Raw genomic sequence first — 17,532 nt, 5'->3', positions numbered from 1 at the left:
AAGAGGAGGAAACCACAGTGGACTTGCTCAAGGAGCCAGCTGAGAGGAGAAGAGAAAGTATACAATTAAAAAGGATCTCTGGGCGGTGGTGGCGCACACCTTTAACCCCAGCACTCAGGAGACAGAGGCAGGCAAGATCTCTGTGAGTTTGAGGGCAGCCTGATTTACAGAGTGAGTTTCAAGACATCCAGGGCTACACAGAGAAACCCTGTCTCAGAAAACAAAATGAAAACAAAACAAAACAAAAGTATCCTTTTACACTAATTTAGTTACTGATGATAAATCTTTTCTGAAGTAAAATTTCAGGTTTATTTAGGTTTGATTTTTGAAAACTTACTTGCTTTTAAGGAGTAGAACTGTATCTGCATTGTAAAAGGAATACAGAAATAGAAATAGTCTATGTAACTGACTTCATGCTTATGTAACTAGTTGTACATTTTTATCTTGATATCTCTTGGCCATATTCAGAAAGGTGATAATCAGACCAGGTATAAGCATAGCAAAGCAATAATTTAAATTCATACAGCCATGTGTGGTACCCCTTTCTTCAGGCGCTATCGTAGTCTAATACATTCTTAACATTGGTAGAATCGCTGCAGTGTCGTTGGGCCCCAATAAAACAAGTGAGTTTGACTCATGATTTCTCTTTTCTTTTTGAAATTTAGTTTATTATTACTGTGTGTGTATATGTGTGTGATGTGTATATGAGTACATACATGCCACAGACACATGGAAGTGTGGAGGTCAGAGGACAACTTTGGTTCAATTCCATTTCTTCCCCATGCTTCACAGCAAGTGACCCACTAAGCCGTCCTGCCAGCCCAACTCACCTAATTCCAGTGTTCTGTTTCGTGGAGGTTTGGTGTTGTGCTGTTGTTGCTGTTAGCAGTTGGACCTGGGACCTTGCTCCTCACTCCTGCTGAGCTCATGTCCCCCAGTTAGTCACCCCCCTCCACTTCTGAAGTCCCCGACTCTGGTGGGAAGTATTTATCCAAGGAGATGGCTTCCAAAGAATTGCCAGGAAATCACCCTGCACCAGATTTCACTTACCTTTTATGTAGTTTCCTGGCAGTTTCTCTATTTTTTCCTTTTTAGTAAATGTATGTTACTTACTAATAAAACTAATATTTTCCCAGAGACAGACTCTTAGACATGAAATGGGTTTTCCTGATTTCATCTCATTAATGCTGTCCCCAGCTCTTTGGGGACAAGATAGTGGGGTAAGCCTGGCATCTGGGGGGTCAAGCTTGGTTTAAATCTTAGCTCTACCAGTCACTTGAAGACATCAGGTGAGTTACTCAGGCCTTTAACTTACCCACCTAGAAAATGGGATCACTAAGAGATATTATGTGCCTGTTACTCTTTTTTTTCTTTAAAAATACTAACATTTTGCACATTTAGGCTAAGTAAATAGTTCCCATAAAATATTTTTCTTAGATAAAGCTATTCCCTTAAGAGTAGAAATAAGGCATTTGGAGGGCTCTCTTTTCCAAGAATTTAAAGAACCTTGCCCAAAAGTTAACTTATTATTTGTACTATCAGTTTGATAAGTCTGAACTTAATGTTGTAATATTGATTGGACATTAGAAGTTAGTGTCAGCGAAATACTGAGAAGATGGGAGTGTGGTAAGTAACCTAATCGGTCTGGACACAGTTTTATTTAGCATTTGAATTTCCTTAAACTCTTACATAAATATCAGATAGTTCTGAGATTATAGTTTTTTGAAAGCTCTATAATATTTTTCTATTAAATATTGAGCTTTATTTTATTTTAATCCATTTAAAATAAATTATAGTTACATATTCTTACTTTCCTTAGCACCAAACACCAAAGATCTGGATGTTTTTCTTCGGAAACAAGAATCAGGGTTTGGCTTCAGGGTGCTGGGAGGAGATGGACCTGACCAGTCTGTAAGTGTAAACTTTGGGATATTGATGCTCCTGGTTTTGTTTGGTTGGTTTTTGTTTGGGGTTTGGGGTTTTTGAGACAGTGTCACACTATGTAGCCTGTCTGACCTAGAACTCCCTGTAGACCAAGCTGGCCTCAGATTCACAGAGATCAGCCTGCAACTGCCTCCCTTTCTGGGATTAAAGGTGTGCCCATCACACCAGCTTGCTGCTCTAGTTCATGTTCTGAAGTGGAGACTTCATAGATAGGTTGTAGTAGTTACTTTTGTTCTCTGATGAAGTTCCATGATCAAGGCAACTGAGAAGGGAGAACTGATTTGGCATATGATTCCCAAAGGAGAGTCTATAATCGCAGGAAGGCATAGGCCGGGTGGCCAGAGCAGGAAGCTGGGAGATGATGTTTCCATCTACATTTGGGAAGCAGAGAGCGCACTGGAAGGAGGGCATGGTTGTAATTCTCACAGCCCGCTCTCGGTGATGCACTTCCTTTTGCGAAGCTCCAAAGGCTCCATAACTTCCTGAAGAGCGCCATCACTGAGGACCAAGTAGTCAGGAAAGAGCCTGCAGGGAGCATTGCTCATCCGACCACTGCAGTGCTGTTTTTATTTTGTTTCCTTTTCTCAAGTTGGCTAGGTATTTTTCTCTAATGATTTTATTAATATGAATACTACATTTTATGTCTGTCATGGTCTGTTAGGTTAACATGGTGTGGCTTAAGCTTGAAACCACATTAAAACTTTAAAAACTGAGTATTTACCTCTAAATATAACATCAGTTAATTTACTTCTGTTCTTTGTAAATAAACAAAGCTTATTTGGAACTAGAATTGTAACTCAGTAGTAGATATGTATGTGACTAGCAGGCATGAGGCCCTGAGTTTGATTCCTAGTGCCAGAGAAAAAGCTTATTGAACTAATTATTCACCTCTGCCTTTATTAGACAGTCTAAGTTAGCGTTTTCCTTCTCTCAGCACCCTGTATGTAATCCAGTGTCTACTCTATCACAATGGCTGGCCTTCAGAATACTCCACAGAAAGTTGGCACAAGACTCAATACTTGCCTGTTGTTTTGTTCTTAGCTCTGCCATTAGAGAAATATAAAATAATTAAATTTCTTTCTAGAAGAAATAATGGCCACATTTATAAAGCATTTAAAGTTCAGAATTTTGTTTATGTGGGTTAATTAAGAAAACAAACACAGTGGGTTTTGGTTTTACATTTTGCCTTAGTGTTGGAAGATAGCAATAATATCATCAAGAGTTTAAGAGCACATTTACATTTGTTAGTTAGGATATAAAAGTCCTGCATTGTTACTCTTAGAAATTTAGTCCTTTAAATATGAAAGCTTCTATTTCTGAGTGAAGCATAATATTATAGTATATAAATGTTATAATTAATCATGCAGCTTACAATGACAGGGGTCACTGGAGACATAAAGCTTATGGCCCATTGTTGTGCACACAGCGAATGTCAGATACTTTGGTTTTGATAGCATATGTGTTTTTTATTGCCCTCTGTTTTGTTGATAGTTACAATGTTCACTTAGAACATTTAAGAATTTATCTTCAACAACTGAGAACAACCATTCTCTTCTAAATGTCAGATTTTAGTAGTTCTAAAACTAGCATAAAATTACAGGTTCTAACTGCTGGAGAACAAAATGAACTGGGTTTTTCTACAAAATGCAGATGACCCTCATCCTCCCTGCTCCCTCTGACATTTTAGGAACAAGAGCTATTTCTTGGTTGTGTATCTGAACTTGTCCTTTTGGCCATTGTATATGTGTGAGAATTGTAAGAATAATCCTGGTAAGCTAGATGTGGTGGCTCACACATTTAATCCCAGCATATGGGAGGCAGAGGCAAGCAGATCTCTGTGAGTTCGAGGCCAGCCTGGGCTACAGAGCGAGATCTAGGAAAAGCTACACAGAGAAACTCTGTCTTGAAAAACCAACTTAAAAAAAAAGACTGACCCTAGTCGCTGTGAAGAATTGTAGTACACCTTTTCTCTCTTTTAGCATTTTGTTACATTGTAGTGGTGGAGAACTTGGAGGTCCTTTTTAGTTCTTAAGCAATTTTGTATTTTCTTCCTTGTGCTCCACCCTGAGGATCTAGAATTCCATAACACAGCGTGGGTATTTGAAGTACCACTTTGGAGAACATATAATTTCTAAAATACCACTTTTCTGAAATATGACTTTTCATAGATGAAGTCTTAAACTCTGGCTGATCTTAGTGGACTGCATAGGCCAACCTACTCTTTACTATCTTACAGATATACATTGGGGCCATTATTCCCCTGGGAGCAGCTGAAAAGGATGGTCGGCTTCGCGCTGCTGATGAATTGATGTGCATTGATGGGATTCCTGTTAAAGGAAAATCACACAAGCAAGTCTTGGACTTAATGACCACCGCTGCTCGCAATGGCCATGTGTTACTAACTGTCAGGAGAAAGATCTTCTTTGGAGGTGTGTAAAACTCTTTCAGCACTGAAAAGTTAAAGATGCACTTGCCGTGGTTTTATAGGTATTCTGCAATATTTATCAGTGTATTTGCTGACCTATTTGGGATCAGGACCCAGCAGCAAGCTTTGTAGTATAAAGGATCCAAAAATAGTTTTCCAAAGTAGAAATACATTTTGGATTGCTATATTAAGTTATATTATCATATTAGTCGATTTTACCAATATATTACTGTAAATGGGAATATCAGTTTAAATGTTTTTTTAATAAATTAATATTGCTATTTCATCAAACCAAGATAGCCCCTACCTGAATATATCAAAAGTCTTGATCATAGTGAAATCCCAAATATTCACAGGAAGTAGAGTTTTGGTCTAGGACCTGGAAAGATAACTCAGTAAAGTTCTTGCCCTTACAAGCATGAAGACCTGAGTTTTATTTGATCCCCACAGTCCTATAAAAAGCCAAGCAAGTTGTTATGTATTAAGAATAACAGCCCTGTAAAAGGCAAGCAGGGCAGCAGGAATTATAATCCTATTGCTGGGGAGGCAGAGACAGGAGGGCCCCTGGCCTTGCTGGCCAGCCAGTCTACTTGATCGGTGAGCTTCAGGCCAGTGAGAGACCCTGACATGCAAAGTTGTCCTTCAGCCTCCATTTGTGCATGCACACGCACACATGCACTAAAAAAGAAAGTTTTGGTGTAATATAATTTAACACTTATTGGTGCTTACTATGTATGTATCAGGTGTATCAGTTAGTTTATTTGGACCCCAGAGTCTATGATGTAATTATTTTCACATACAGTCACCTGCAGTGAGTTCACAGATAGTAAATAATGGGTCTAGGATTAATTGCAGAGTCCAGAGTCTAAACCATGACAATAGAATATTATCAGCTTTTATAGTTTCTTATCAATACCTTTGTGAGTATTGAATATGATTTTTTTTTTTGAGAGCAGCTTTGCCCTGGTTGGCCTGGAACTCACTATATAGACCAGGCTAGCCTACATAGAGATCTACCCGCCTCTGCCACAATGTCTAGCTGGATAGGATTTTATAAGTAAATTCCTGCCAAAAAGGACAGTTCAGTAGCACAGAAATTAAGGCTTATGCAGAGATGGATTTTGATCCATTTACTGCCTCCTATAGCTTTAGCACCTAGGAGAGTTTCTTCCTGACAAGTAGGTGTTAACTAACGTAGTAACTTGAGTACTAGTATCATCTGCTTTCTTGTGGTGCTGGGGATTAAGCCTACTGCTGAACCAAGTCCAGCTGGTGGTCTGAGCCAGATCGCAGTGCACGACAAAAGGACTACCTCTTTGTAATAAGAGCACACTGGAGATGCATACAGACTTTCATGCAGTACTGCTCCACTTTGGTTGTGCTGGAGTCAGAGCATGCCTGTATTTAGTGAGAACCTGGCATCGATCACAGGGAAAGCCATGGAGTTTTATAGTAAGTTGATGTTATTAGACACTTGGCTAAAGAATTCCAGTGGGAAAAGAACCCACCTCTGTTTTCTCAGTAATGACTGGGTGTTGATATTTTATGTTGAAATTCTAAAGCATACTCTTTTAAAAATGTGTCTGTGTGCTCATGTCTGTGGGGGGAGGAGGCATGTGCACAGAGAGGACAACCTTGGTGGTCATCCCTAAAACATCTTTTGTTTTTGAAACAGGATATTTCATTGGCCTAGAACTTTCTATATAAACTAGGCAGGCAAGCCCCAAGGATCTACCTATCTCTGCCTCCCCAGTGTGGCACAGGCACTTTACTAACTAGCTGTTTTCTTAGTAGCTAAAACATTCTTAATATCAAGCAAATTTAGAGCTAAAGAGGCTTTATAATATGTCTTAAGCAAATGTGGTACATTGGGATTCCTAGTGATTGATGTCTGACTAAACTAGCACACAAATAAACTTTTCCTTTTCCTTTTTTTTTTTTAAATTAAAGATCCCATTTTACTCTCTAGTTCTTGTATATCCTTGAATAGCAGCAAGAGGGCATAGGCTAACTGCCCCTGCTGGGGGATTCTATATGACTTGATACCCAGCAGAGTCTACCACTCACTGGTACACCTTGTATATGGGGTATAGTGAAGAACTCAGCCAGTCTCATGAATCAGGAAACTTCAATTATAAAACACCTCTATAAGATACATCCTGTGCACATAGCAGACGGTCTGGGGAGCATTCTGGAAGCTTTCACCTCCACAGACATCTGTGAACATCAATCACTGAGCTAAATTATATTACAGTTAATTTTAAAAGGAAGTTTACTGTGTCTCTTCTAACATCTACTTTTGTTAAAACTTTATAATCTTCATAGGACTAAAGCAATTCCAATAATCCGAGTTTTTTTTAACTTTTAAATTTATTTATTTATTGTGTGCATGTTGATGATAAGGCCTTTACCCACTGAGCTAACTGGCTGGCCCAACAGTTCTTTTTAACTATCTAATCTCATAGAAGTTTTGAGGAACTTTCTCAAAAGTGAAATAACATTAGGTCATCTGTATTTTATCTGTGTCATATTTTAAATATTTAGAAAGTCAAATATATCCCTGCTGCCTACACCTGTACTTTGATTCCCAGGAGGAGAGGCATCATGCTACATTTCTATTTTTTATATTATTAGAAATGAAATTTTCTTTTATTAGCTCAGCACTAAAATACTTACCTAGTACAAACTATTTCCATAAATATTAAAACTGATGCTGTTTATTATAGAGAAGCAGCCTGAAGATGGCAGCCCTCCAGCCTTCACACAGAACGGATCCCCCCGTCTGAATCGGGCAGAGCTCCCCGCCAGGCCTGCCCAGGAGGCCTATGATGTCGTCTTACAAAGAAAGGAGAATGAAGGCTTTGGTTTTGTCATCCTCACCTCTAAAAGCAAGCCACCTCCGGGAGGTAAGGGCTGCTGTGTCCCCTTGTCCCTTCGGAACGCCTTAGAGATAGAGCTTTTTAAGAGAGGGAATCTTTTAGTGTGTGTGTGTGTGTGTGTGTGTGTGTGTGTGTGTGTGTGGAGAGAGAAAGAGAGACAGAGAGACAGAGAGAGAATCCTTAATTTCAAAATTAGGTAATCTAAACCAAACCTTCCAGCCTTTGGATTTCTCAGGCATCTCAAATACTATAAAATAAGTCTCAGTTTTCACCAAGGTTATACTAAGGAAACACGGAAATTGCCAGGGACCTAATTTCATGACTTTGGAGAAAGATACAACTTGAATTTTTTAAAATAATAATTTTTAAGTTTGGAGGGCACAGATTTTCCAAATTAGAAATGGTAAAAGTAGAAATGAATTAAATTCTGGGAACAGTTGAGAAGGAGTGAAACTGAGAAATAGAAAATCTTGACCCAACTATGCCTTAGGTATTGTATGTTGCTTAATAACAATTGTATTCTAACTATGAAGCACTCTTGTTGAATGAAAAGAGGCATTCCTGCCTTCCATATCTGTTTCATTGAAAGGTAAGATTTTGTTAGAACTTTTAAAAATTAGTATTCTGAGCCAGTGTTAACAGAATTTTTGCATCAGAGATGGATGAATGTTTATATAAAGGAAGGAGGTAACCTAGTAAGCACAAGATTGTTACGATTCAGCACACTAAATGTTTGCCTTGTCTTTATGTTTCTAAAAAACAAGAATCCTAGGCCAGGCAGTAGTGGTGCATGTCTTTAATCCCAGCCCTCGACAGGCAGAGGTAGGTGGGTTTCTGTGAGTTCGAGACCAGCCTATTCTAAAGAGTAGTTCAAGGACAGGTAGGGCTGTTACACAGAGAAACCCTGTCTCGAAAAACCCAAACAAACAAACAAACAAACAAACAAATAATCCTAGCTATGAGTATGTAATCCTATTGAATATCAGATGAGAACCAGCACACTGATATTTCTGTGTTATGGTTATCTAATAATTATTTTTTCTTGGTTATCTAATAATTATTTTTTCTAAGTCAGAACAATAAAAATCCTTGACCACATAAGAATATTCTATCCTTTGTTAGTAGGTTTGATTATATCTTGGGTAGGAGATCCTGTTAAACTAAATAGTGACTAAGACCTTAGTTTAAAAAAAAAGTAAAAAAGGTTTTCAGGAAACTACTTTGCAGAGATCTTGCTACACCTAGTACATGCATGTAAAGGGAGAAACTGCTGTGACGTGGGTGAGTTAGTACAGTGGTGTCAGGTCACTGCTCACTGTTACTAGTTCCAGTCTCCAAAAGCAGTTGCTATGGTAACACTTGGAACTAGAACTGTGGCTGATGCTGTGAAGATGATTATGTGGCCTGAGTCAGAAATATGAAAGAAGAGGTGGTTTTGATGTTGTATTATTACTATTAAAGATAGTCCTATTGGTCATTATATCTAATCCTAGACATTCAGGTTAGTAAAAGATTTTTATACTATGTGATAAGCGCTGACCACTTTTATATTAAAGATGCTCTCTTCCTATCACTGCAAAAAATGGGAATCTAGTGTTCACTGTCAAATAAAGCGATAATACAGATGAATTCAGAAAGAAGTTGTATTATGTGTTTTAACATTTCATATTAATTTGTTTATATTTATTTTGCTTTTATATTGATTTAAACACTTTGTGTGTATAGATATTTGACCTCTGAATAAGATGATATCATAAATATTTTAGGCTTTATAATCAGAAAACTTGGATTCAAGCCTATTCTGTCTTTAATGGCAGAGGGACTGAGCTTGGGGCAGGTTATTTACCCTGCAAGAGCTGTGGTTTCCTCTATAAACTGAAGATGGCGCTAACATATTGTATCATTTATCACTGAGTTTGAGGATTGCAGGAGATAAGCCTATTGTCTGTTGGTGGTGACACATGCCTTTAATCCCTGCACTCAAGGCAGGCAGATCTCTAAGATAAGGGTCAGCTTTATCTACAGAGCAAGTTCCAGGACAGCCAGAGCTACACAGAGAAACCCTGTCTGGGGGTTGGGGGAGGGGAGGCATGTAGATCCAGAACCATTGCAGCTGCTGAGGCTTGCTGAGGTCTCTACTGCTCCTGTTATTATCATCTTACCTAACACGTTGGGTTTTGAGACAGTATCTTATAATGTTGTCTAGACTATTCCTGAACTTTTGGGCTTAAATGATCCTCCTAGCTCAGTGTCAGAGTCACTGGGTACCCAGCAACCTTCTCTATTAGAGAACCTTTAAAGTTTTTAATCAATACTTAATAATAAGATATGAAAACCTAATTCAAATGTAAGATTGAGGCAAAACTAACATGTGGCAGGAAATGAGTGTTTGCAGCTCATTAGTTATCAGTGTGAGCATAAATTAGGCCCAGGTGGTTGGTATGCTTTTCATAAATACTCAAGGTTTTTAGTCAAGATACAAAATCAGAATTGGTAATTTCACTTAACTGCTAGATAATAATCTCACGAGTGCTGGGCCCTGGAGCACTCCTCCTAGAATGCCATTTGTCTCATTCAGAGAGAAGAATCCTGGGGTAAGTGTAAATGAAGAGCTTTCACTCACAGAGGCAGAGCAGTTAATGCAGTAACAGAGGTGTGCTTTGTGAGTGTGTTCTGTGGAAAGGCGACAACCTAGCTGTACGAATAGTTCCTTTTATGGACCTGCCTCAGAACCCTGTTCGAGATAGATGATTTTTTTCTTCTAGGTCAATGTGTCTTCTGTGACACATGTCTCAAAAAGGAGTTCCAGTAACATCTCTGGTGTCAGGTTTGAAATTGTAAGGTTCCCGACTGTTGAGTTGACTTCGTATGAGATCAGGAGGTCCCGGTCAGCGCCTCCCAGTGAGCCTCAGTGCAGTGGAGCCTAGGTTTAGAAAAGGCTTGTTGTAGCTGCAGGAAGTGCTCATCTGCCCTCCGCCAGTCCTTCAGAGGTGTCATTGTTACTCTTGTCATGTGCCTTTCCGTTCTGGTTGCAAAGGTTTTATTTGAGAAATGGTTGCTGTCTTCTCTTTTACTGAATATAAGTGTTGAAGAGTACTAACCTGACCTAAGCAGCTGGACGTGCTAGACTGTGAGATGGATTGAGGCCAGAGATGAGTGTAGAGAGACATGGAAAAGGAGCCTTTATGGCAGATGTCCATAGACTATACCAACAAAAAGGAGGCAAGACTTAGAGCTGTGTGCACTCTGAAGAAACACCGGGACAAACTTCCCAGTCCACTCCAGATGTTCAGGTGTGACTGTTCAGGTGGCCTGTGGTTCTGGTTGCCTTGGTAGCTCTGCTCTACATGCCCAGACTTTAAGGATCTGGCCACTTCCGCCTTCCGTCACCCAGAGCAGCCTAGGATGTTGCCCACAGCCGTGCTGCAGTGCCTTGCTCTGCTCACACTGTAAGAACGGGAACCACTGAGATTTCAGAGGTTAGTTCTGTCTGATGCTTTCCCAAGTCTGAACAAACCCTCCAGTGTGCCACGGAGCTGAGTGATTTCTTCTCGGGGGATTTAGAATGAACACTATGTATGAGTAAAACTGAAAAATGAAGTAGAACTAAGGTGCTGATTTAGAAGGTCACAACAGGGCCACTGCATGATTTGCCACATGTCTCTGATGTCCCACCTGTTACACTATTAGTGGACTAGCTCAGAATGCCTGGTGGAGAACACGGCCCACACTACACTGACGGTTTTCTAATTATTCTCTTTGTAAGGAAAAAGGACTCCTAAGTGCTTGATTTCATTCAGTGCTAAAAGGCACTTGTGTCCAACATTAATTGCCCCCGTTTAAAAATAAAATCTACTATTGTATAATTCTAGCAGAGTCAAGGACATAAATCATGACCAAGAATAACTTTCCCAGTCGAAATCAAAGTCTATTGGATATCTACAGGACACTCACAGCTGTGATTCAGAAATACTAGTAAGGAGTGTTTTACTCAAGAAATTAAGCCTACTTCACAGTGCCATCTAAAAATATTATCACTGTTCATATCAGTCAGTAGTCATGAAGAGCCCAAGGGCCTGGGAACTATTGACCTAGCCTAGGAAACTCTCAGAGAATGTAGAATTGTTTCCTAGTACAAATGTCACTAATGACACATTGGATGATACCTTCTTTGACAAGATGCCCTGAATGCCTGGGAACTTGTCTTAAGCTGTGACAATAACATATTGCACCTCCCCCCACCACCCGCAGTCAGTCTGGAAGGCCCTTGTACACTAAGCCAGAGCTGCAACAGAGCTGCACTGCATGACTGTCTGTGTGGTAGTCACAGCTTTGTACAATGAGGAGAGCCAAACAGTCTTAACGTAAATATTCAGCCTTCTAGTCACATGTAACGTTTGAATTTGACAAAGATCTCAAGAAACAAACTCATTTTTATGCCAATGTGTGTATGTGTTGGGAGGATGCATATATATGTGTACATGTGTGGAGGCTAGAGGACAATGTGAGGTGTCATCCTCAGGAACACAGTTCACTTCCTTTCAGACAGGGTCTCTCATTGGCCTGGAGAGCACCAATAGACTAGGTTGGCTAGGCAGCTAGCCCCAGTCATCTTAGTGCATCCTGATCACTGGGATTATAACAATGTGCCCCTGTACTCATTTTTAAAAAGCATGTATTTGTGGGGGGTTTTAATGTATGAGTGCTCTGTCTGCATGTAGGCTTGCATGCCTAAAGAGGGCACCAGATCTCATTACAGATGGTTGTGAGTCACCATGTGGTTGCTGGGAATTGAACTTGGGTCCTCTGAAAGAGCAGCCAGTGCTCTTAACCTCCGAGCCATCTCTCTACCTCCCCCCCATGCCCATACTCGTTTTTTATATAGAATCTCAGAATTAAACTGAGATCCTCATGCTTGCAAGGCAAGCGTTCTACTAACTGAGCTTTCTTCCCAGCCCACAAGTTAATTTTTGTGTAGAAATATGATTCATTTTAGAGATCAGTCATTTATTTCATTGTACTGGTTTTTGAACCAATTACCAAGTCCTATGCATAAAACTTGACTTGCATTTGTTAAGAGATTTCTCTTAGGAGTTGTTCACTGACCTTTCAGCAAAGCCAGAGGATCTTATTTCTAAAATAGCTTTAAAAAAAAAAAAAAAAAAACCCACCTGATACAGTCCTGATAGCCAGCAGTGGCCCTTAGCTAGGAAAATTAGGGTCCTGATCTAAAAAGGAAAAAGACATGGAATTCAGGTATGGGTGGGAACAGCTGAGAAACAGAAGGAGATCATCCTGGAGGGAGAGCCGCAGACTAAGTCTGGTAAGATACAAATCTCCCAAACGCAGACCACCAGGAGGAAAAAGCAGCAGGAGTCTGTTTAGTGGGAGATTGAAGATTCCTGGACAGGGCCGGAAGAACAGGCTTTGGCAGGTGGGGGGTCTATGGCCTTGTGCTTAGGAAAGGTGAAAGAGGGGTTGTGAAGACGCCCCAGAGGTGAAGAGCACTGGCTGCCCTTGCAGATCCTGGTTCAGCTCCCAGCACCCACATGGCACCACACAATCGTCTGTAACTCTAGTTCCAGGGGACCTGACACCCTCTTCTGAACTCCAAGAGGACCAGGCACACATGTGGTGCTACATTCCTACATGTGGGCAAAGCACTCGTACACAGACATAAATCTAAAAAAAAGAGAACGATGACCTTTCACAGGGATGTCTGAAGGACACATGTGGAACCAACACCAACACCCAGTAGTACCAGAAACATTCCAAGCGCCCTTTAGAGAGCTGTGGCCTGCCCTGTGGTGCTCTGCCTGAGCCTCCGACTCCAGGAGCACCCCGTTTCTGCCTGAGCAGAGGAGGACCAGCTCTTGTGGCCAGGCCCCTCCATCTGCCAGGCCGGCCTTCTGGAATTGCCCCCTGGACTCGCCTGTTCCCTTCCTCATGCTCCTTTTCCTTCACTGCACCTTCTCTGCTCTGCCCTGCTGAGGCCAGCTGGTGCTCGCTCACTCTCTCTGTCTTGTCTCTCTGTCTCTCTGTCTTGTCTCGCTCTGTCTCCCCCTGCCCCGCCCCCAGAACAGTCTCTGTACTAGTAAAGCTTTTTTAGGTCAATAAAATCAAGTGGCTTTAAAAAAAAAAAAACTGGAACGAAGTTTCTAGTAAATGGAAATCAGCAACATGCTTGTATCCATGGCTACAACCACATTAAAAATTCTCTATGTGTGTGGTTAGTAGGGAGGATTTGAACATACATGGTACTGAAATAATGACATAATGATGATGTCGAGTCTGTCACTAGCAGGTATCTTAAATAATTGGAAAACTTGGGCTTCTTTCCACAGTTATTCCTCATAAAATTGGCCGAGTCATAGAGGGAAGTCCAGCTGATCGCTGTGGAAAACTGAAAGTCGGAGATCACATCTCTGCAGTGAATGGACAGTCCATTGTTGACCTATCTCATGATAATATTGTTCAGCTGATCAAAGATGCTGGAGTCACCGTCACGCTGACAGTCATTGCTGAAGAAGGTGAGGAAGCGGTCACCTGCCTTCCCCCGGCTGATGTCTGAGTGTGTCGTGATGGAGGGGAGCAGAGCAGCAGTGAGGCAGCTGTGGCACTGGAGCGGCAGCTGAGAACTTACACCTATGTATACACTGCAGGCAGAGAGATGGTGAGAGTGGGCCTGCCGTGGGGTTTGGAAACCTCCCAGAAGGCCACACCTCCTCCAGCAGGCCTACGCCTTCCACTAACTGGGGACCAGCCACTCACACAGGAGCCTGTGGGGGTCATCCTCATACAAGCGCAGAGTGTGAGAGAGCTGTTGATATGCCTGTTTCATTTCATGTCTTAAAAGAGTTAATTACGAAGTTGTTAGCTGCTCAAGAAAAGTAATTTAGTTGGTGAGTGGTGGCCATTTACTTATGTGCTGAAGAAGCAAGCATCCAGAAGTGAAAATGGATAGTACCTTTCAGACCTTGTTGTCGTAATTAATGTCTCAAGTCTTGGCCTGAGTGAGAGGAGGGTTTAAAGAGTTGAGAGGGATTGCTGTTGATGTGTCCAGTCCATGCCAGGTGTGCCCTTCTTGGAAGCAGAGCTTTGTTCTGGGCAGCTGCCATAGGACCAGGACTGGTGGATTGGGTAGGAACGGCTCCTAAGCAGGACACAGAACACATACTGGTAGCCTGGAACACTAGCTGGCCTTGCTTGAAAGCTTTTAGTTATTAGGAATTTCTAATTCAGAACCATTCGGAACCAGCCCGTGTTTTATGAATTACTAAGTAACCACTATGTAACACTCCTCTCACTTGTCCTAATTTTATAGTGAGAATGAGGAGAAGAAAAAAGCAGAGTTATAAAGGTCCATCTTTCATATAAAATTTCCTCATACCTTGAGAATGTGGCCCAGTGGTGGAATTAGGAATGCTTGCCTAATATGCATAAGACCCTGGGTTGGAACCCCAGTACTGCCGAGAGGAGAGAGAGCAATTAGGATTCCCCATACTTTTGTTAATTTACGTTCTAGTTTTCCTCTGTGATCCTAGGGTAAGTTTCCAGGTGTTTCGTAATCCATCTTCACCCTCCCAGGATCTTGCTGTGTCGTCAAGTCTGGTCTCGGTCTCCTGATCTCCAGTGACCCTCCCGCCTCAGCCTCCCAGAACTAGAACTTTAGTGTACCACCACTCCCAGTGCATTTCTCAACTTTGCCTTTCTTTTTGTTCCTACTAGACTGCTCTCGTGTTTTTACCTTTAAGGTATTATATAAATCTTCTTTCTGTCCAAGGTACTGTGGTGGGTATTTATTCACATTTATGTTGTGACTCTAGTTATAAAGCAGAAGTCGGTGCCACCAGAATGGCATTGCAGGATTGTAGTTCACAGCTGCCATGCAGCGGTCCTAAGTGGGAGGAGGAGGAGGAGGAGCTGACCACAAGTACAAGGCTAGCAGGCTACAGGGGTAACCAGGCGGTTTTCCAGTCATCTCAGGCTGGCGCCTTTATAAAATACAGCAGGAGTCCAATCATAAATAGTCATCAAGTGGTAAGATCTTTCTGACTGCTTACATATGCTACTACTTACATATGACCACAGACCATACTTTGGGCGTTCGTGGGATAGTTTGGTAGGAGAACAACCATTTCTTTCTCTTAGTATATTGTTTTTTCAAAGTTATCACTGATAATTTTCTTTTCTTTTTTTTTTTTTTTTGTCTGTTTGTTTCTAGACAAGTTTTCTCTGTAGCCCTGGCTGTCCTGGATCTCACTCTGTAAAACAGGCTGCCTTGAACTCACAGAGATCCACCTGTCTCTGCCTCCCGAGAGCTAGGATAAAGGCGTGAGCCACCACGTCAGGCAAGTAAATTTTTCTAAAAGGTTATCCTGAATTGCTTGTTTTTCTTAGAGTAAAATCTACCTTTGACATTTCTGCCCAAGTATTTCTAGACAGATGCTTGAGGTAGCTTATATGATGATGTCAGTCAACCACTAGGAAGAAATGAAAAAATGGAAGAAAACTTATTCAGTGATTACTTATTTTATTGTACTCTAGATTTTTTTAAACTATGGAAATATTCAGAATCCCTTATTTTACTCAGGAAATAATAAGTCTCCCTTTTGTCCTAAAATTTTCATTCATGGAATTTGTAAGTCTTCCAAATGTCTCATTGAATTCAGTGTAAAACTTATCAGCTGTCTTGTAATTAAGTGATTCTAGAAAGCTGTTTTCAGGACCTGTGTTCACTTCATTCCTCCAGGCTACATAGTCTCTCGTCTGATACAGTCTCTTACCCCTGTCTCGTGCCTACTTACCCCAGCCCGTGGCTGTGATGAGTAGGAAAGGTTATTACCTGGAAGAACGACGTGATTCCTCCTCCGCTCATCTTCCCTTTCCAAGGTATCCTTTGATATCTGGGCCTAAGAAATGCCAAAGAAATGGCAAGGCAAGTGCCCTGTGTCATATAAAAACTGTCAAACTACAGTCATGACTTGGACCAGTGTCCACCCCTTCCATTCCTCCACCACACTGATTTGGTCTTAAGGTTGGTACAGAAATGGGCTGTGCCTGGTAGTTTCTGCTTACTATATAGAAAGCTTCTTTTCCCCCCAAAACTGATTGCTAATGTTTTGTCAAGTCCTGTTTAAGAGTGGACATGAATTACCACTGCTACAGGAGCGTATACTGGAATGATATGGACATCATTCTCCATTTAGTTCTCTGGTTATTCCCATTTCTCCACATTCTACTCTCACTTCCCTTCTAGTATGCTTCATGTACTTATTTTCAGTTGTGTGTCTTTTAAAGTACACTGTGCTGTGTGTGTATTGTCATTAGTTTTTCAGTCGCATAGATAGGTGATACTATGCTGTAGATTGTTATGCTGGGGCCTGTTTTCAGAACTAAGAGATTTTATTTGTTTTCTGTTTTCTAGGATCCAGTCAAAGACTCTAGAATTTCTTATGCTATTTAGTTGTCATAGCTTCTTTTTTCTTTTAACTAGGATAAATTCGCATGTTATAAAACAACATGTTCAGTTTAGTGCTGTTCTGGAAGCTTATTTTAGGTGTGGTGTGGGGAGGCATTTCTTTTGTTTTTTAAATTTATCCACAAGGTTATCTAACCATCACCACTAATTTCACATTTTATCAGCCCCCAAAAGAAACCCCATAATTATTAGAAATTATTTCCCATCCTCAGCAACCACACATCTACTGTTTGCCCCTATAAATTTGCCAGATATTTCATTTAAGTGGAATCATATAGTACATGACCTTGTCTGTCTGGTTCCTTTCTCTAGCAAACTTTCAAGGTACAACTTCACTGTCGTTTTATCATTCCTTTTTAATGAGTGATGCATAAATTACATAGACATCACTTTACTTACCAGTTAATCATTTGATAGACATTTTATTTTGAATTGTGTTGATGTGCACATTAATGTACAGCTTTTCCTGCAAATGGATGATTTCATTTTTTCTTGAGTTTATACCCTGATGTAGAATTGTTGGGTCATACGGTATACTCTTATATTTGGCTTTCTGAGGAGTCGCCAAATTGGCTGTGCCATCCTATACTCTCATCAGCCGTAAGTAAGGCTTCCAGTTTTTTCAGATCCTCCACAGGACTTATTTTCTGTTGTGGTGGATGAGGGGGTTTATCCTAGCCACTCTAATAGGTGTAAAGTGGCATTTCATTGTGCTTTGGCTTTACATTTCACTGGTGACTAGTAATGTTAAATTTAGCCTCTTGTCCTGTATGTTGGAGAAAAGTCTGTTCAAAGCCTTTGTC

At 40.8% G+C, this 17,532-nt stretch overlaps 1 protein-coding gene across 1 annotated transcript in view; it reads left to right on the top strand.

The window, feature by feature from the left end:
* The window catches only part of Magi3 (membrane associated guanylate kinase, WW and PDZ domain containing 3), a 228,916-nt gene that overhangs the window by 191,166 nt on the left and 20,218 nt on the right, over positions 1–17,532 (top strand). Inside the window, exons 13-16 of the mRNA XM_059266005.1 lie at positions 1,820–1,911; positions 4,181–4,373; positions 7,096–7,275; positions 13,593–13,778. Coding sequence (XP_059121988.1) covers positions 1,820–1,911; positions 4,181–4,373; positions 7,096–7,275; positions 13,593–13,778 — 651 coding nt within the window. The remainder of the gene's footprint in view (positions 1–1,819; positions 1,912–4,180; positions 4,374–7,095; positions 7,276–13,592; positions 13,779–17,532) is intronic.

The sequence above is a fragment of the Peromyscus eremicus genome, chromosome 6 (genome assembly GCF_949786415.1).
Source record: "Peromyscus eremicus chromosome 6, PerEre_H2_v1, whole genome shotgun sequence".
Taxonomy (NCBI): Eukaryota; Metazoa; Chordata; class Mammalia; order Rodentia; family Cricetidae; genus Peromyscus; species Peromyscus eremicus.
The sequence above is the reverse complement of the archived record's forward strand: the minus strand, read 5'-3'. Positions and strand labels throughout refer to the sequence as shown.